The sequence below is a fragment of the Lottia gigantea genome (assembly GCF_000327385.1).
Source record: "Lottia gigantea unplaced genomic scaffold LOTGIsca_56, whole genome shotgun sequence".
NCBI classification, from domain to species: Eukaryota; Metazoa; Mollusca; class Gastropoda; family Lottiidae; genus Lottia; species Lottia gigantea.
In genome coordinates, this window is record NW_008709919.1 from 106,137 (window position 1) to 127,152 (window position 21,016).

At 33.8% G+C, this 21,016-nt stretch overlaps 1 protein-coding gene across 1 annotated transcript in view; it reads right to left on the minus strand.

Moving 5' to 3' along the window:
- Positions 1-90: 90 nt before the first annotated feature.
- Positions 91-21,016, minus strand: part of LOTGIDRAFT_166089 (hypothetical protein) — a gene marked incomplete at both ends in the record, with an annotated part of 39,498 nt that continues 18,572 nt past the window's right edge. Inside the window, 32 exons of the mRNA XM_009063154.1 lie at positions 91-333; positions 998-1,207; positions 1,766-1,906; positions 2,179-2,550; positions 3,401-3,496; positions 3,997-4,217; positions 4,980-5,094; positions 5,820-6,038; positions 6,290-6,480; positions 7,897-8,089; positions 8,494-8,649; positions 9,032-9,126; positions 9,530-9,696; positions 10,068-10,173; positions 10,560-10,671; positions 10,906-11,115; positions 11,387-11,450; positions 11,870-11,946; positions 12,375-12,749; positions 12,922-13,017; positions 13,455-13,708; positions 14,036-14,302; positions 14,643-14,909; positions 15,181-15,295; positions 16,499-16,714; positions 17,446-17,636; positions 18,229-18,412; positions 18,951-19,106; positions 19,425-19,540; positions 19,878-20,032; positions 20,370-20,478; positions 20,877-20,988. Of these exons, the coding sequence (XP_009061402.1) occupies positions 91-333; positions 998-1,207; positions 1,766-1,906; positions 2,179-2,550; positions 3,401-3,496; positions 3,997-4,217; positions 4,980-5,094; positions 5,820-6,038; positions 6,290-6,480; positions 7,897-8,089; positions 8,494-8,649; positions 9,032-9,126; positions 9,530-9,696; positions 10,068-10,173; positions 10,560-10,671; positions 10,906-11,115; positions 11,387-11,450; positions 11,870-11,946; positions 12,375-12,749; positions 12,922-13,017; positions 13,455-13,708; positions 14,036-14,302; positions 14,643-14,909; positions 15,181-15,295; positions 16,499-16,714; positions 17,446-17,636; positions 18,229-18,412; positions 18,951-19,106; positions 19,425-19,540; positions 19,878-20,032; positions 20,370-20,478; positions 20,877-20,988 (5,601 nt within the window). The remainder of the gene's footprint in view (positions 334-997; positions 1,208-1,765; positions 1,907-2,178; positions 2,551-3,400; positions 3,497-3,996; positions 4,218-4,979; positions 5,095-5,819; positions 6,039-6,289; positions 6,481-7,896; positions 8,090-8,493; positions 8,650-9,031; positions 9,127-9,529; positions 9,697-10,067; positions 10,174-10,559; positions 10,672-10,905; positions 11,116-11,386; positions 11,451-11,869; positions 11,947-12,374; positions 12,750-12,921; positions 13,018-13,454; positions 13,709-14,035; positions 14,303-14,642; positions 14,910-15,180; positions 15,296-16,498; positions 16,715-17,445; positions 17,637-18,228; positions 18,413-18,950; positions 19,107-19,424; positions 19,541-19,877; positions 20,033-20,369; positions 20,479-20,876; positions 20,989-21,016) is intronic.

Below are 21,016 nucleotides of genomic sequence, written 5' to 3' on the forward strand. Positions count from 1 at the left end.
CACACAGTGATTGTACATTTCATAGCATTTAGATGCCTAAAACATATTGCTTGCAGGAACTAAGCGGCACCCCATCTTGTCTATATCAAACTAGATCATAAAAACTTGCCTCCATTGAAGAGAGAAAGCATCAGGTTCTCTTTCCTGACCAGCATAGACTTGACCATCAGGTTGTTGGAGATCATTATCAACATCTTCATCAAATGTTCCACATAAACCCTGTGTTCTTTCATAGTCTGTTGGAGAGGCTTGAATCCATACATTAAGATAGCCTTTCTCATGCCTCTTCTTGCCTGGTTGTATAAATACTAGCGTTCCAGTAGGTAGTTGGATCTATTCAAGATACATCAAATATGTCATCAATAAAATGAAAATTAGGTTCATTCAATACCTATCATGACTACCAATGTTACAAGGTGACTGTTTTGAATTCATTTCAATATTGGGTTTCTCTCACATTTACTACTTTAGAAAGTCATGAAAATAGTGAAAATTTTCGTTCCGATTTGAGCAACTTTTATGACCTTCACCTTGACCCCATTCAAAAATTGCAGGAACTTCAAATGTGATTCTTCTTTGTTGATGAAGTTCAAAGATGTTCACAAAAATTGATTAAGAGCTTTGAATTGGAATATACTTCATCCACCTAAGTTATAAAGTTGTGGACTGAATAATAAAACGAAGTATTGTCAAAATCCAGCAACAATCATGCCTTTTAGTGTTTTAAAGCTAAATTTGAAAGCGTTTTCAAGAACAAGGGCAATAACTCATACTAAATATTTTTCGATTCTTCTGATTTACCCCATTTCATGTGGGCGTATAAAAAGGTGTGATGATAGATATTTCATCTTACTGTTGTACGCATCATTAAATTCATAATCTAATAAATAATGAACCTGTAGTCAAAGTTTGATTCAGAAAAGTGATATGGATGAAATTAAATCGGCTAGTAGTCTGCTAAGAGGTTATAATGATAATGATGTCGATAAAACTCTACCTTGTATTTCTTGCCTTCTGAGTATCTATAAATTCTAGTGCCTGGTGTTAGGTCACCATTTTTATAAATTGTGACAGTGGTGGGTTGTTTTTCTTGGTTTGTCCTGCTTGCTCCACATCTATCCACTATGATGACATCATCACCTGATTTTACACTGACAGCACAGTTACATGATACTTTACCATCACATTGTCGGAAAAAGGCTCGCACCTAAAAATAGTCCAATCAAACATCATCACATGCAAAAGCATGCAGCATCATTTAATTTAAGCTTAGAATTTTCTTGTTCTTGATTTCTCCCTTCTGTTCAATGAGTCTGCCTAATTCGCTTGAACACCTGGAGTTCCATCAATGGTTGTTCAGTTGTTCTGATAAAGATTTTGGATTCCAAAATACGTGTTTGCAAAATGAGATGAACTCTGGTCAATAAGATTTTAGTTGAAAGTAATTCTACTGTAATATAATATAACGTTCAATTCTATGAACACACCAGTTGCCCTGATTAGGATCATATGTCCAAAACAGCTGTCAGTAGCAAAAGATGAACAATTTCTGCCAAGCAAAGATTTCAACAGGGAGCAATGTCATGTGGATAATTAGGCACATATACTAAAATGAGTCTCCTTTGATAAAGTACTGGTAATGAAGAGGCCAAAGAAATTAGACAGGGGATTTCCTTATTGTTAGCCTAAGCTTTAATATATAGCCAGGCCAAAAGCTGGCATAGGAATGTATGAATTCCATTAAACTAAGTCCAATATTACTTACTTCATAAGGCATGGTAGTATGTTTATATAAAACAAATTCCCCTTCTCTAAATACATTATATGTTGTGCCATCAAACGTTGTCATATGAGGATGGATCAATGAGCCACAAAGAGCAATGGTATCTCTATCTTTAATACTGATCTAAAAAATACGATATATTCTAGAAAATTCTTTACGTGTTAGCCTATAACCTTACAAACAAACAAAAAACTTAACAAAAAAGCTGATATCCAAACGAAAAAAATTCTTTTAACAATCATGCTCACTATTGTGAGAAACCTGATGCCACTATTCAACTGGATTTGTCGACTCAACATGCCACAGATACCTATTAAAAAGCATAACCAAAAATGTATCTAGAAAATTTAAATTCTGCTTTAACAGTCTTTTCCCAAAATAAGTGTTACACTTACTGAAGTGGAACCAATTGTATCATTATAGACCACTTCTTCTCCAGCAGTCACTCTAGCACCAATCATCACTTGACTTCTTGTAGTCCCATCAACCAGACCATCAATACTTGCTTTCAATTCTAATTTCAAAGTGTCTGGATAATCTGAGATCTTTTTCAGACAAGTTTGTGTCTCATCAGTTGATAAAAAGACCGTCTGGTAATAATATTGAGAGTCCGAGCACTGGAGCTCATCTTCCTCTGGCAAGATGACGCCAACTTGTATCTGACATTCCTGGTCTTGGCTACACATATACTTCAGTGGTACGGACAGTTGTGTTTCTATAAAGCCTGGATCTTGACCTTCTATTAAACTCAGTTTTGTTGTCAGAAGCTGTAAAATATAAAGAGAGAATGATGTAATGGACTCTGATTATTCTGTTAAAGGATTTTTCTTAAAAAGAAAAAGCGTTTTTGAATAATTACTTGGATTTACCTGATTGTACACAGATTCTGTTGTATTATTCATTCTAAGAGGTAATAATAATAATATCTTTATTCAAATCTCATTGAGACACATGAATATAATATATACATAATATTTACAGTTAGTGACAGTATGGATTAATAATATCTACAGTTAGTGTAATCTGACACCTTATAACATCTATAACTCTCAGTGTTAATTTAAATTTATGTACAATAATAGAGATGAATTTACATAGATTCTCCAACTCTGTACCTTGGCTATTTAGATAAGTTATACATATTAATAACTGAAAGATGCTTGAGGTAATAACTTTTCACAAATTTAGTGCGTTCGTTCTTGAGGATTTGGCATTTGAAAATGTAATGGAATTCATCACCTACTTCATCTTCATTGCAGAGAGAGCAAATACGATTTTCTACTGGGATATTTATGAAAACCCCGGCTTCAATTGGAAGTCTATGACTTCGACATCTAAATTTACTAAAGTATTGTCTGTACTTCAGAGGTAAATCAATTAGGTAATGTTCAAAATTGAATATCGATTTAAACAGCCGGTAGAAAATTTCTAAATAACAGTACAAAATAATTTTGATGGCAATTATATGGCACAATTTGCCTACCCTGAAAGAAAATCTATAAGCATTTTTTTTTTGTCCACACCAAAAGTTATTCTACTAAAACTAATATACCTAGAGCGTTTTCTCTAAAATTCATGCAGGTGATGAAATGATCTACCATAAAAATTTATATTTACCTTAATTTCGGCCATGAATGATATGATAGTCTTTTTTGGTGGACTGTAGGTTGACTCGCAACTAGCAGCATAACAAGCTAATACTCCACATTCAATCTACAAACAGAATATACATACTACAAGTCAAGAAGTGTCAAATGAGGGAAATTTTGCCAGGAAACATCAAAATCACCTTCTTTTCTTTTCCTACTGTTTGGTATCTTTCCCTTACACAACTTGCATCTCAAAGGTCTAAAGAAATCAATTTTTCGAAGTCAAGACTATCCATCCTGTATCAAATTCTTTGATAACACCATGAAATAATGGTGATGCTCGATTGGTGACTTCCGAACATGTTCTGTCTGTTCTAATTCTATGTGTCAAATGTCCCATTTCTGATTCCATGGTGGAACACATACTGAGAATTGTTAGAGCTGAAGTGACCAATCAAGCACCACCACAGATTTTAAAGAAAGGTACAACTTAACAAAGGCAACAAAAGCTTAAATTCTCAATTTGCTTTTCTTTCAGACAGATGATGCACTTCAAAATTTATTTGGATTATTCCTGATTGCAGATTACCTTTTAAGAACAATAACGATTGTTATCAGTCTTACCTTGGAACCAAATTTAAAACCAGTCACATATTTAATGTCTATTTCGGCCATTGTATCTTCTAGATTCAGATCCAACATCTTAATTTCAGCATCATCATGGAACCATTTCAAAAACAGTTTCAAATCAGATCTTTGGGGAAGTTGAAATTCACAGACAAATTTAAAGTTCTCGCCATCTTGTTCAGCTTTAACAGTTGGAGTTAGTTCAAGATATGGGAAATCTGAAACCAGAATTGTGGGAAATCAGCATTCTTCACATTAATCATATTGTGTACGGCTGAGCCCCGTCCTTGCCTGGCCCAAGCAAGTTAGAATTAAGCCTCAGCAAAATCTTCTTCAGTTCAGCAGACATTGATTCATCTACAGTGTCTTTGTGCAAAATCAAAAAGATATAGATTTTGATACGTTTTTGGCAACTCAAAATTGTCAGAAATGAGCTCTCTGGGCCTGTCAGATTTTCTGTGTATAAAATCTGAGCCATGGCATCAATTCATTCCTGGCGACGGGGCTGGTACAGATGGACAAAAGCTTTGTTTGCTGACCATTTCAACATTAACAAGCAGTTTATTTCGAGTACCCATGATACCAGGCGTGAAACTTTGCAAGCCAATCGTATAACCATATTCATCATCACCAATCAAAACAAAGTCACTTAATCTTGCTTATATTTGGGCTATGCTAATTGCCCTAACAAGCAAATCATTTGTGTGCAGTGAAGACATTTTTACCAGACAGGGGGAGCAGTACTGTTCTACCCCAATCCAGTTCCAAGAAATCTTCCTACTGACAGGAGGATACAGGGTTAGAAAATCTGAAGATACTATCTCCATTTCAGAGATTGAATCCTGCACATCTGGATTGCTGACAATCAGCTTAGATTCTGAGCCAATGTGTGGTTTTAATGTAACAGAAGAACAAAAACATGCTACATGTACAAATGATTGAGCAAAATTTATCCTCAATGCATAAGATAATCAACTTACCTTTTACTGTTGACCAATCATAATAATTTTCAAAAGGATCACAAATCAATGTGTCATTTTCTGGATTTTTTTCACCAAATTTGTGACATTCCAAACCAAAGAAACAAGTTTCAGGCTGAAAAAAAGATATCATATGAAATACAAAATTCAACCATTACATTTTTTCCAATCTTTGATGACAAGAATATTGGTTATTTCAGGGCTAGATAGTCAACACATACCCTTGAAAGACCATATTGAGGACTGCAGATAAGTATTATTATTATTTAATTAATATTTTTAAAGTATCAACAAGTAAAAAATTTACAAGGCCATAACAATTTATTTCAAATATTATGTCAATATATCTTTGGCTTGGGCCTCAAAACAGAAAATGTAAGAGGAGACCAGAAGAGAAGGTTCCAAGATGAAGGAAAATAGAACCACTATATTTTACAAGGATAACAACTCAGCTGGTCTTTGGCTAAACCTCTTGACATTGATTTTTCCAAGAATATCCATACCAATTTACCCAAACTGCCCTTTCTTTGACATAACCAAGCAAATGACATCATGTAAAGAACTACCCTCTAAATCCCTGGTTCCAAACCTGGGTTGTTTTCACCCCCTGGGGCTGTGGGACTAGGGTGTTAGGGGTATGGCCAACTGGTGTAGGAGAGGTATTTATTTTCAGATAGAGAGCACCTGACATCATCACATGCTGAAAATGTGGATGAAACAAATATTTGGGGGTGTGAAAGATTCATGTGATTGCTCCAAGGGTGTGAAGGCTGCAAAAGATTGGGAACCACTGAGCTAAAAAGGGTTAAGGGGTAAAGAAATATGAATTATGAAACTAACCTTAATGGAACAGAATCCAGCTGTATCACAATCATGACAGTTAGGATGTATGACACTGAATACAGTCTCAGTACTATATAGTACTTCATTATTACTGATACTAATCAAATAACTATAAACAGTTGGTAGTTTACATACTATATGACTAAAACTAACAAACATGGCTGCAACTTCTACAGTGTTTTCATCAGCAATAACAGTGTAATTCATGTCTTGGATCTAAATAAAAAATTACACCGCTGACAATCTTCAAAAACTAAGAAAGAAGACAATTTTTCACAGGCATTATTTTTGGTGCTTTATTTCTTTGGATTTGTAATGTCCACAGCAAGTAACAGATGGACCTTAGTTTATCATCCCATTTGAAAGACCAGAATCTTCAACCTGCTACATAACAGGGGAACATTGGTTTTAAAGCCCACAAATAGTAATTCAACCATAATGTATGCAGAAATAGCATTAAAACTCACCAAGATCCTTTGGAATTTACAGGTCAAGTTGTCTGATTTGACAAATTTGTTACCATATACAGTCACTTGATCACAGGCTGCTTGAGATATATCACAGATTCCATCATTAACCAGACGGTAGATCTCAGGAGGTTCATTGTCTTCAACAGAACAATCTGGTCCGATAAAACCTTCATTACATACACAGGTTGCTGAAATATGGAATAGGCTACTGTAATATATATTAGAGGGTGAAATCCAACGCCAGGCCAACTCTGAAAGCGATAGCTGTGGCATAAGAATTTGGCTCGGATAATATTTTGACAAGGGCAATAACTTATTGATATATGAGTACTTGACATTTATTCTGTGTTCTATACCTGCTGAGAAAATATTGTCTTCAAAACTCATTAGCAAAAGTAAAGAGCAATATTGAGCTATATTCACGACTTGTAACTATGGTGGACGAAGATGTTGAATAAGCAGTGTTTATATATTTTTATACTCCTATTCCAAGCTCTTAATCAACTTTTGATGAATGTCTTTGAATATCATCAACAAAGAAGAACAACATTTGAAGTTCTTGCTATATTTGTATGGGGTCAAGGTGAAGGTCGTAAATGTTGTGAAAATCATTGCAGACAACTTTCCAAAGTTCCAAAAAACCCAATATCAAACAGAAATTCACAGCATTGACCCTGTGAACACAGTAATTACGAGAGGTATTGAACAAGGTCTTGTACAACATATTTACCTAAAACATATGACTGATTTGAATAGACAAAACTACACAGTTTTTGACCCAACACAAGTTGAAAAGACCGCACAGATTTTAAAGTCATTATCCATAATATAGTAACACTAACAGAACAACACATTATAGAATTCTTTGCGGCCATTAAAACCCTCCTATTTTCAAATTGTTTCAAATCAGTGTTGATGGAGTCAAATCCAACTTTCTATTGATTTGATTTTCTTGAGAAAGTAGGTATATTTTTTTCCCATATCAAGTATAAACTTGCAAAATGGGAATAACAAAGTTTAGAGCTGATCTTTAATTAGCTGCATTATTTTACAAATACAAAGATTAAAACTATACGCAGATTAAAGAATTAAAGGATTAACTTATCCTAATCTGAATCAAATATAAAACAATGCAATGACTACAAGTACTTCTTGGGACAAAACATGCTTTTATCAGGGTACAAAGGTCAAGTTTTACATTTTACTTCTGCTCCAATATGAGTGAATCAAGTTGGACAATCCAAGCAGTATTCAATGGGGGACTTTTTACTTTAGCAGCAGCATTAACCTACTCTTATTCACTGTAGAGATATCGTTGTGAACAGTACAATATCAGTAAAGATAACAATTCTCATATTGGAAGCCTAAACTTCAAGTTTCATAATTGAAAAGGACTGCATCATAAGAAAAAATCCTGAAGGTGGCACTCGATTGGAGAGTTCTGAACAGGTTCCGCCATTTTGAATTCTGTCTTCACGTGGAACGCGTTCTGAACTCTGTTCCAACTTGTTGAACGTTCTGTTGTTTCCATAAATCCTGAACAAGCAGAACTCACCAATCAAGCAGCCAATGAGAATGCGCCCATTATGATTCGGAGAACTTACATTGAACACATGTTCCATTGCCAGAACAATCATTAAGACAGATAATATCATATAGGCTCTGATTAACCTCTGTTCTGTTTCTACCACCATCATCTTCCTTTCCAGCGTCTGCTCCCTGTAACTTTAATTCTATCACACAAGCTTGCAGAAGTGAGTTGACTGTTGTTCCTAACCACTTCCTATTGTTGTTCATCTGTAAAGTCAAAGGAAACAAAATGAAGTTTAGCTTCCACTTTTTGCAAACACTATTGTCTGGCAGAAGTACTTATTTGCCCTGCCAATTGACTTGAATCAATGTCAAAGTGCGACATATACTTACAAACAAATAAAGAGAAAAGCCATGCAGTGTGCAATAGGACAAAATCTTTTATGCTCTTTTTTCTATATTTCCAAATGTCAAGGAATAATTTACGAGCGCACCATGAAGCTAAGGCGGCTCGATCATTTTGTTCTATTGCTATGAAATTGCTCTATACCTCTATGGCAGAAGTTGCGAAAATTCATAAATTATTCAAATAATAAAGAATTTGCTCAAAATGCCATTGAGTTGCATTTCAATCAGGTTGAATTTGAAAATTCTCTAATAAAAATACTTACCTTAATATCTGAGAGACAAGATTTCATGATGAAATCAGCGTGGATATTATCTATAGCTAGACACATATTCGCTGGTTTGGAGTTACTGATAACTTCATCACAGTAAGCTGTAGCATTACCTTCAGTTATACCAGATAACGTAGGCCAATCATATTCCTGAAACCAAAATATTCAAATTATTTAGAGCATTTGGTTGGTTAAACAGATGGTGCTCATTGGTTCTAATCTCAGTTGGCATGGTGATCTTGAATAAGTCATATTCTAGCTGTAACTCTACAACATGGAAAAGTCTCAAGATAAGGCAAGGTGTTATAAATACACACGGATTTTGAATGTAAGCTGTGAACACTATTAGGTTACTGATCAGCTTAGCTGAACAATTCCTGTTTCTGAGACCAAGATACGATTGGTCAGAAACCATGGAATGGACGGTGAACGTGCTACTTTAAACTAAATATAGCAATTTCAGGAAAAAGCAAATATAAAGATTTGGAATATATAAATGAACACTATATTTTTTTAAAATTTATGACAGTACCTGAAGTTTATAGTCAGCAGAATATTGAAACTCTGGTGTTTTAGAACAAGTTGATTTCTCTGCTATTTTCACAAATAATTGAGTTACATCTTCACCTGAAATCAAATTATTTTCCACACAAGTTGTTATAAACGAGGTGCACAGGTTCCTAGATTGATTTTAATGCCCCACTTTTCTGTACCTTATTTGACTGAGAAAGTTCCAACAATATGCACCAAGCTAACAAGACGATTTTGTCTAAACAACTGCATCAATATGTATCTCATTTTCCATTTTGAACTTTCAAATCATCTTCAGTACATAACCTGGAGGTTTCTAATAATATATTTTCTTTTTCAGCCTCTCAAACCTGCAGGGAAAACTGGCTGAAAATGTGAATATGCCATCTTGCCCAAAGCTGACATCTCAGTTGAAGCTCTGACTGCAATAGCCTCATTTTGGAGGTGATGTCTGCTGCGAAAAAGGAAGTTGTACTGCATTCTAAATCAATTAGTTTACCTTCAGAGAATGTGAGTCTATTTTGATGTGGGCATGGTTTGATGTCTCCATTAGAGGTACATGGTGATGTGTTATTATTAATACAATCACAATAGATCATATCTTCTATCTGTATATCAGAATCTGTTTTACAATATCCATTATATAGACTTGAATCTTTAGCTGACCTAAAATGAAATGAATGGAGTTTTACATCTGACTTTTCCACAAAGTCAATACCTTGCAATGAGGGAAATTTTGGACAGCATCCAAAAGACTAAGCGATTTCAGGTTAGCAAGTAAGCATCACTGCTCACCTGTCCTGAAGTGACAAAATATTTGGATCTATTTGAAAGCTTTTGATGCATTTCTTTTTCAAAATAAGACTGAATCATATTAATTTTTTGAGGATGTTCCTGAAAACTAAAAAATTCTAAATTCTGGGTCACTGTTATAAAATATTGTTCAAACCAGTCTCTTGAATTGAAAAATATGTACAGTTGTTGAAAATATTTTGATGTATCAAATATACATTTTTGTGATCCGATATAGCATTTACCTCCATGATGCTGTGAATGCATTTGGTGACATAACAACTGGACTTTTACCATCAAAATTATTGATAAGATCATTTGTATTATCACCATCAAAATCACCACATAAACCTAGATAAATATCATTATCATGAAATGCAGGAAATAAACAAGTTTCTTGGGCATGCTTACTCTTTCAGAAATCACCCTGTGGTCAGGTCTGTCACTCTTATGACTAGGGTTCTGAGAACTGTAATAATTCAGAGAGCTCCCATACATGTAGGTAGGCCTAATATTGTAATTTATTGCGTTTTATTGTTCAATAACACAAGATATTTTCACTTCTCAAAAGTTTGTGACCCAACTTTAACTGTGCATACATACGTCAACACCATCTTCAAAAAACACAAAATTCAGCAATCAATAGAAAATTGAGCTGATTTAAGGTTAACTTATGCTCATTGTCACCACATAAAATGATGTTTTCAATTGAGATGAAATGAAAAATTGAAGCCTACCTTGTGTTTTCATCCAGTCTTGAGTTGAAGGTACAATCCATACATTAAGATAGGCTGATAGATGTTGATTATCCAGACCTACAATAACTACAGTACCAGTGGGAAGTGTGATCTAAAATACAAATAAAAACAAGTAAAACAAAACGTCATAACAAAAATTTCCAAGTTAACCTTATGAGACGTCACTTGGTTACCACTGTCTCATTGGCCTATTTATTTAAACTGATGCCTAATGATGGAAACAATTCTAAAATTCTGTTGAATCAAAAGTGCAAGACTATTGTTTTCCTTATAGGCTATGTAGCACTTAGACCTCAATCAATACAACCAAAAGCTTAAATCAAACCTTATATTTCATGCCAGCACCAATCTGATCAATGTAAACACCAGGAGTGAGGTCATCATTGAGAATTATCTTGGCTATCATTGGTTGTTTGTCTGAGGTTTTCAGGTCTGCTCCACATCTATCTATTAATATGACATCATCTCCCGCCTTTACAGTTACAGCACAGTTACACATTCCATTCTTAAAACAGGCTCGGTAGTATGTTCTCACCTAAATTTGGATCAGATACAAAAAACCATGCACAATATTATTGATTTGGGACATTTAACACTTCTATAAGGGGGTCATTAAGCCAAAATTTGACGTGACAGTAGACAGAGTTAAGATTCAATACAAAAACAAAAAAATGTTGACTTTCAGAAGTATGTTTCTTCATCTATGCTCCTGGTTCCCAAACTAGTGCCCCCAGGGTGTAGCCTATGAGTTACCACCCACAAGGGATATCTGGGGTCATGTATTTGAGAGGGTAATAGACACTAACCTCTAGGGGTAAAGTTGTATGTTTATACATTACAAACTCTCCTGAAGATAAAATGTCGTAATATCTGAAAGAAAACAAAGAAATAAACTTCAATCAATTTTCAAATTGAACACGTCTGCTATCGTAATAAAATGCTGATGATTCTTTACCAGTATCTTTTGAAATAATTCAGATAAAAGTTCAGATTCGTCCATTTTGAAACTCCACTAAAACTAACGTGTTTTATGTCGTCACTAGAGTGGAATTACATATATATAGTAGCTTCTGCTAGCTCCCCTCTAGTGACATCATAAAACATGTTAGTTTTAGTGGAATTGCAAGAACCACAGATGTGGAAATTGGAATGGTGCCAATTGATGCGATCAATATACACATAGAAAGTTTAGAAAACCTCTTTACAATCCCTTTAATATCTGAACAGCATCTGACTGTTCATTTATATTTTAATAGCAACATCTAGTTCCAAAATACATATATACCAACCTTCCATCAAATGTAATAAGATGAGCTCCACTCATGGAAGAACAAACAGCACTTCTATCCTTGTCAATAATGGAGAGCTGAAACATATAAAAGTTCCTATATATTTTTCAAGTCATTTTAGGGGAGTAATTAAACCTTATCAGAGATTAACATTTTAAAAGTTTCCTACAACTTAATTTGGTATGTGAACAGAAGCGGTCTTTAATGGGGGAAAGTTGTCAATAGATGTGGTCTGATCCAATCCATTCCAGTGATCTTTAACATTTTATGCATGTGGAACATTTAGCTAGTACACATCTTTGGCTCAAAATTTGCAGTTTCAAAACAAAGATATTCTATACCACTTTTAATGTAAAAGTAACTTCAGTGGACCTTTATAGCCATATAAATAGGTTAAATCATGAACAAATGTTAGATTTGGTCATAAATTGGTCTAGTTGGTGATCATTCGCATGTGCTTATGTCCATAAGTCTTAGGAACATTTTCCTTTAAGCTTGTTGTTACCTTGAATGTATTAAGATCTGTTTTAAACACTGACATATCTTCGTTCATGACATCTAACCAGAAGTTCAGGTGTCTGTCTTTGTTGCCATCTTTCAAAGAATCAACTTTAGCTTTCAGAGGAATTTCATGCTTGTCTTGCCAATTTTGAGAATCTATTTTAATTCCACACATGGACTTGAAACCAAGTACAGCTTGACTCATCACCTCACCACCAAAACAGAGTGTGTCATTTTCATCTTCTTGTAGTTTTCCATAGACCATAAAGGAACAATCTTCTGTAGATTGACAGACAAAAGATGGTGGCATATTACTTCTGATGACAATGCTTTTACTTGGCTGTCCTTCGACTAATTCCATTTCATCTTGGTTCTCAAACTGGAAAAGTTACACTTATATCATATAAAGGACGTTGACCACAGAATTTAACGAAAATCCACAGGGTTACCGGTACCAATGAAAGAAATTCACCTTGGAATGATTCATGGCTTAGATACAGAATACAGGCACTTGTGCCATATTCACACAAAACTGGTGTATCTGGACCTACCTCTATTTTCAGTTCAATATTATTACTGCTTCTTAAAGCTCCGAGCATACAGCTACCATCTTTTTCTTGTAAACAGGTCTGTACAGCACATGAGAGCTAGAGAATAAATCATAATGACCATTGAAATTTGTTGCCAATTCGCATATCAATACCATAACACTTTCTCTACAGTTTCTGTAGACATAAAATAAAGCCAAACATGCCAGACAAATAGAACCCAGTTCAAACACTAAGTCTTATGCTGTTCACATGAAACCATTGGTATCCCACCCCAAATCCCTTAAAACCTGCAACATCGATTTGAAATAGCAGAAGAGAACAAAAAAAAGCACAACATAACAGATCATCTCAAATCTAATTTATCAAAGATAAACAATAGGCCATCATGGTTGTTCTGAAACAATGTTTGGTTGTTCTGAAACAATGTTTGGTTGTTCTGAAACAATGTTTGGTTGTTCTGAAACAATGTTTGGTTGTTCTGAAACAATGTTTCTGCACCAATCAATGGTGTTAGACAACCAGAAATAACTTACCTTGGTTCCATACTCATGACCTCTAGCTTGTTCTGGATTCAAGAAGACCTTACCAGTATCAGCACTTTCCTCCAGGCTGACATTGGTCATCTGGATAACATGTTGTCTATCTAGCCAAAATTCCACCAGATACTTAAAGGTCTTGTTAACTCTATTTTCAATGGCAGGGAATTCACAAGATAATGTGTAGTTTGAATTCATATCAGTTTCTATTTTAGCTGTTGGATTTTTAGAGGCTATTGGTAGATCATTTCCTAGAAGAACAACCATTGAAACAAAAATTCACTCACACAATCTTTAGCCTAAATTCTGTTGATGTTCTACCAACAAACTTAAATTCCTTTGATGCAAGATATTGTTAAACCAAAACGTTTTTTGGTGATTAGGTCATTTTTTCGATGATCCCTCATGGTGATAACAACATGAAACTTGTTGAGGATGAGTTACTTGATGGGAAAGGTTTGATGGATTAACTTGAACAAAAAATATTTGGTTTGAATGCATGTCTACTACAAGGAGCATGGACATCTTACAATTGGACACACTATACCCTTCCTAGTCCAAGATCCTTCTAGACTTACCAGATTTACATGTCCATTCTTCAAATATATAACCAGGCCATCTAACAAAGTCATTATTTGCATCAGCACTTGATGCAGCAGAAAGAGAGCAGGTCTTGGCCTCCACCAATAATTGGTAGGCACGACATACAAAATCTTTTTCACGTAAACAAAGATTTCTGCATGCACTTAAAGATGATACACCTGATATTTCTTTCAAGATCTTCTCTCCTAATATAGCAAATCCAGCATGTCTGATCCAAGTTATTCCTCTAGTGGCACATGGATCTGAAATTAAAGTCAAATTCAATGATACAATTTAAGCTCTATGTGCTTGCCAGGTGGACATAGAATTTGCAAAAGGTTTGTTAAACTTTTTGTGTGTACTGATGGCATCCCTTTGCACCATTCCAATTTCAATCAGCCAATAAACTGAGACTTTGTGTTTTACAGACTGTGCATGTTTAAGATCCCTTGACAGTTAAAAATTAAAAAGTCTATGTTGTCCCGTCTAAATTTTCCTCATTGCAAATTGCATTGAATTGTCACCAATTACACCAATCAGGTGCATAAAGGCACAACATATGAATTAATTCAAATTTCAATTCAAGAACAAATCAGAACTTACTGTTGTCACAAATCCATTCACTATAATAAGTTTCCTGGTTATCATCTTGAACAAACAGTTCAAACGCTGTGGATCTGGATTGAGCATTCAGAGAACATTTGTTGGTGGTCATGTTATGTTGGAAGGATAAGCAGCCATTATTGTCTTCGGCCAAGCATAAGTTTTGACAATCAGAATAGTTTGATGTAGAGCTAGATAATACTGTACTGTTGATATAATATTTATCTTTGGTCTGTAGCCACAGAAGATCTAAGGTTTCACACGAATCTGAAAAGTAAAAAGATTAAATGATGGCATCTTTTCACAAGAGAAAGTATATCAATCATAAGTGAGTAAGTATTTCATAATGAAAAGTGGTATATGTGAGTTCAAACTATGGAGCCTACTGAAACTGTCAGAGTTTACAGAATTCTCATGATTTTGGGGAAGGGAGGGTTTGATTCTCTGAAATGTACTGAGATATTTAATAGCTGTATTTCAATGAATGCAAAATGCAAATACATTCAATGATTGTATATATAGACCAATGTAAACTTACCATTTGCTACTTGCCAACCAGTTGTATTCAACATTGGATCACAGAATTCTCTAGAATTGTCAGGATTGTATTCTCCAGTTTCAAAGCAAGTGCCATCAATCAAACAGGCTGAATCCTAAAAATAAAAAGATCAGAAACATTTTACTTCCTTCTCATCACAAGAAAATCTATTCATCACAAGAAAACATATTTATCACAAGAAAATTCATTATCACAAGAAAATTCATTATCACAAGAAAATCCATTATCACAAGAAAATCTATTTATCATAAGAAAACCTATTTATCACCAAAAAAAACTATTTAAGAAGAAAATCCATTATCACAAGAAAATCTATTTATCAAAAAAGACCTAAAGAAAAACAATCAATTTTCATTTATGATTAATGATTTGATTAAAGAACATCAAACTTAATAATAATAGATATTGTTAAGAACACTACTCAGGAATCAAATCTAATAAAAGTAGAAAACTGCTAGTGAGTTGTATTCAAAGATACTCAGTTATCAAACCAATTAATAGTAGAAAATTGATAGTGATTAAAAACTACTCATTTTAATTATTTGATTAAAGAACACTACTTAGTAATCAACCTAACAATAGAAGAACACTGCTTGTCCAAGTGAGTTGTGTTCAGATATATTCAGTTATCAAACCTATTAATAGTAGAAAATTGATAGTGAGTTGTATTCAAAACTACTCAGATGAATGATTTGATTAAAGAACACTACTCAGTAATCAAATGTAATAATAGTAGCAAATTGATAGTGAGATGTATTTAAAACTACTCAGATTTGATTGAAGAATACTACTCAGTAATCAAACAGTAGCAAATTGATAATGAGTTGAATTTAAAACTAATCTAATTAATGATTTGATTAAAGAACTTTACACATTATCAAACTGAATAATAATTACTTTGTAATCAGTACTAACAGCAGTAGAAAAATGGTAGTGAGTTGTATTTAAAACTACTCAGATTAATGATTTGATTAAAGAAAACTACTCTGTAATCAAATGTAATAGTAGAAAATTGATAGTGAGTTGTACTTAAAACTACTCAGTTTAATGATTTGATTAAAGAACAATACTCAATAATCAAATCTAAGAAAATTGACAGTGAGTTGTATTTATAACTACTCAGTTAATGATTGTATTAAAGAACACTACTCAGTAATCAAACTACATTATTTAAGAATGTGAGTTGTATTTGAATACTACCCATCACAATTACTTGATTATTGAATACAGAACAGTTGACTTATCACTACATGCTGACCAACTCATGGGAAATAAATGAGTCCTAAAAAAGACATACCTTAATCATACAGGCTCCACTGTTCAAGCTACAGTTATAACATAAAGAATCATACACCAAGAGCAATGCAGGAGAACTGTATACTGTTCTATTATTACTGATTTTAATAACATAGGAACTCTTCTCTGGTAGAGGACAGATTAGTTCATTGACAGATATGTATTCTGCTTGTCTGGTTTCTTCTTCCCCAATAATATTATACGTTGTTTCATTACTCTGGAAAATAAATTTATAAACATGATTGGATAAGCTGATGTAGGCAGCAATGTATTGAGCGTCTAAAATGCTTTTGGATTCCATTTTTATGGAATTATGAATACAGCTACATGTAACAAGAAAATATAAGTGTTTCAGGAATATATTATATGCAGTATTCAAATTCAGAATTCAATTTATGAACCAATTATAATGACAAACATACTAACCTCTACTTTATAATAATGACAGAACAGAGCTTTATTATCTATTGTATTATTATTAAATACATGTACTCTATCACAGGTATTACAATATACTAACCTCTACTTTATAAAAATGACAGAACAGAGCTTCATTATCTATTGTATTATTATTAAATACATGTACTCTATCACAGGTATTACAATATACTAACCTCTACTTTATAATAATGACAGAACAGAGCTTCATTATCTATTGTATTATTATTAAATACATGTACTCTATCACAGGTATTACAATATACTAACCTCTACTTTATAATAATGACAGAACAGAGCTTCATTATCTATTGTATTATTATTAAATACATGTACTATTTATAATAACAGAGCTATTATCTATTGTATTATTATTAACTACATGTACTCTATCACAGGTATTACAATATACTAACCTCTACTTTATAATAATGACAGAACAGAGCTTTATTATCTATTGTATTATTATTAAATACATGTACTCTATCACAGGTATAATAATATACTAACCTCTACTTTATAATAATGACAGAACAGAGCTTCATTATCTATTGTATTATTATTAAATACATGTACTCTATCACATGGATCTTTCTGTAAATCACACAGTCCTTTATTTCCCAAATAGAACAAATTTGGAGCTTCGTTCTCATCTAGAAAACAATCTGGTCCACTGAATCCTTCCTTACATTCACAAACACCTGAAATATCAATTATTATGCTTTTAATATGCTTGAGATTTACCATTATTCTCCTTGAGCTTTACCATTATTTGCCTGGAGCTTTTCCATTATTCTCCTGGAGTTTTACCATTATTCACCTTGAGCTGTACCATTTTTCGCATTGAGCTACACCATTATTCGCCTTGAACTATACCATTATTCTCCTGGAGCTATACCATTATTCGCATGGAGCCGTACCATTATTCGCATTGAGCTATACCATTATTTGCATTCAGCTTTACCATTATTCGCCACAAACTTTACCATTATTCGCTTGGAGCTATATCATTATTCGCATTGAGCTATACCATTATTCGCATTCAGCTTTACCAATATTCGCCACAAGCTTTACCATTATTCACCTGGAGCTTTACTATTAATCGCATGGAGCTATACCATAATTCGCATTGAGCTATACCATTATTTGCCTGGAGTTTTACCATTATTTGCAATTTAATTTCCTTGGTCATTAAATAGAAATTTTCCAATCAGCCTCAGCTAGTAAAGATTGCTATTATTTAACTCCTTTCAGATGAAATAATTATCGTGATAATTTATAAAAACAACCAACCTTTGACACATTTTCCAGCACCACCACAAGCTGCTATACAAAGATGATCAGTAATGGAAGTAGGAGGAGCAAGAGCACCATCAGCATTAGTTGTCCATAAACTAACATTAGAGGCTAATTGTATTTCACATTGGACTTTTATATTCTCAAAGGCAGCCTTATTCCATGCCAGTTCACCAGTGATCTGCAAATATTCACACAAAATAATGTTGATCACTTCACATAAAACTGCATGAGTCATCTCATCCATGGATGTTTTGGACACTTTACTACAAAATTACGCTTGCTCACAACTATGTCTCAGTAAAGCAGAATCTTTTGTATGAAGGATAGAGGGTACATATGAAATAAACAACATGTATGTAACCCTGAAAACTTATACATGGTTGCCAGCAGTTCTTTTTCTACTCCAGAAGTGAGTCAGAAAAAGTATGTTGGATTGCTTGAAAAAAAAATCTGAATCAAACCAGCCACCAGAGGCTAAGTGAAAAAAGAAAATCGGGGGTAGACGACTATTGTGTTTTTAAAATATGCATATCTTTTAGTGAAAATAAACCTCTTAATTCCATTAACTTTCTTTTCATGGTATTAAATTAATTGGAAAGGTCGAGGAACCCAAAAAGAATTTGGCAATGCAACAAAATCCTTTTTGTTCAAGACCCTAAACAAAGTCAGATTCTACTGAAAATAAATCAAAATATGACAAAGATTTGGTTGCTTACCTTGATATCTTCCACACACGATTTAAAACTGTAATCATACAGAACATTAGGTACATCTTTACAATTACTATCAGAATCTAAGAACTCCAAGGAGAACTTACAAATACCATTAACATAGTCTTCTGACATTCCACTCTTGGTAGGGAAATTGTACTCCTGAAAAATATAATTTACAATTGATAATCTTTTTGTAACAGGATATAATGAAAATCTCAAAGAAAAAAATGACAACCGATTTTATGGACCTCCTTTTTCATGGGCTTACGAAGATGGGCACACTATGCAGTGTGAAATTAGGGAAATTTACGATTTCCAGCTTTCCAGTCAATGCATATCAGTAATTAATGAAACAAACAATCCCTTGTCCAAAACACCATATTCCATTTTCATAAATAAAAAATAACCAAGCAAAATTCAATAACTCTCAAGGTGACCTGCTCTCTATCAATAAATAGTATATATGTAAAATCTTACCCCAGGAACAGCATTGATATCATATTCAAATTCTGGATAACTGAAGCCTGTATTTTCTTTTCTACATTTAGTAGGGAATAGGGATTCTTTCTGCAGACGTAATGTTATATCAGATCCTACAAAAATATAAATACATATATATAATGTTAAGTTGTTTTAAAGGAGAATGCCATATTGATAAAAAGTATGCAGGTTTGGAAGGGTCTATCAAAAAGTTTGGGACTGCAACACTATAATAAGCCTGACAATCCTATTGGCTAAATGCACATGCAAAGGTGGAGCTAAATATGTCAATCACAACACAAGAAGAACTTGAGAAATAAGCAGTGTGCCACTTTCCCGCACAACTAATACTGCAAGAAAAGTAGTAGCACATCAGACGTGAAATATCTAATGGAATTCTTTTTAAAAAAATTGTGCTTAATACAGCATCAGATAAAAAAAAATCTATACCTTTGTTTTCAAATGGACATATTTGAAGATGGTTGCCAGGGTTACAAGAGTCTGAGTCATCATGACAGTAACAATATGTTTCTCTCACTTTAGGGGTTGGCTTAGCATTCTCTTCAGGACAAGCTCCTGTATATAATGTATCTTTCTTGTCCACCCTAAAAAAATAATTTAAATCCTAACCAATGAAACGATCTAAATACAAAATTACCACGTCAAAAAGCTGTACTTATTTGGGAGAGTGATGGATACACAGTATTTAGTTTTGACCCCCATCTTTCAAATTTTTTATCATATTACATTGTAAAGCAATGGCCCCTTGGGAAAATATTGTGGCCCCTGCTCAGTCCACTGCTTCTTCCAATTTAATTTGCATCAAGTAAACTTTGGACATTTAAGTTAAAGCAAAACACTGGAGAATTGGTCATATAACAAGCCATATGTGGGCAATCAGACAGAAGGGAGACTATGACAAAAATTTCAATGAAAACAAACCTCCAACTTAAAGAGAAATCATCAGGTGTTTCTGAAGTATCAGTTGATAAAGTGCCATCTCTTTTCATCAAATCATTATCTACATCATCGTCATAGCTACCACATAAACCTACAACAATCACAAAAACATGAGTTAATGGAGCAAATAATACTTTTGAGAGGTCAGAAATGAAAATGAAATGGTGTTTTACGTCCTTTTCTGCACCTAATTGGGCTAATGAAGATGAGCAACACCATGCAGTGAAATTTTGCATGGACAGCAGGGCAGACAGCCCCTCTGACCTGCATCACTGACAAGGGTAAATCTGGTTAAAAAATTTCAAAGGTATTATCTAGACCTATGCTGCGAACCCAGGACCTTCAGATTAGCGAGCAAACATTCTACCCGCTTATGCACCTCTCTTATAAAGTGGTCAGAGGGAACCAGGAGAGTCAAATGTTTACATCATAATTGTATACAGTAGTAAAATTTAGCTCAATATAATGAAAAGGTTCATTTTCTCATACCTTTGGTGTGGTTGAAATCAGATGCTGAGGCCTTAATCCAAACATTGACATAGTTATATCCCCGAATAACACTTCTACTAACATATACTACTGTACCAGTTGGTAACACCACCTACAATTAAAAAAAATATATCTTTCAG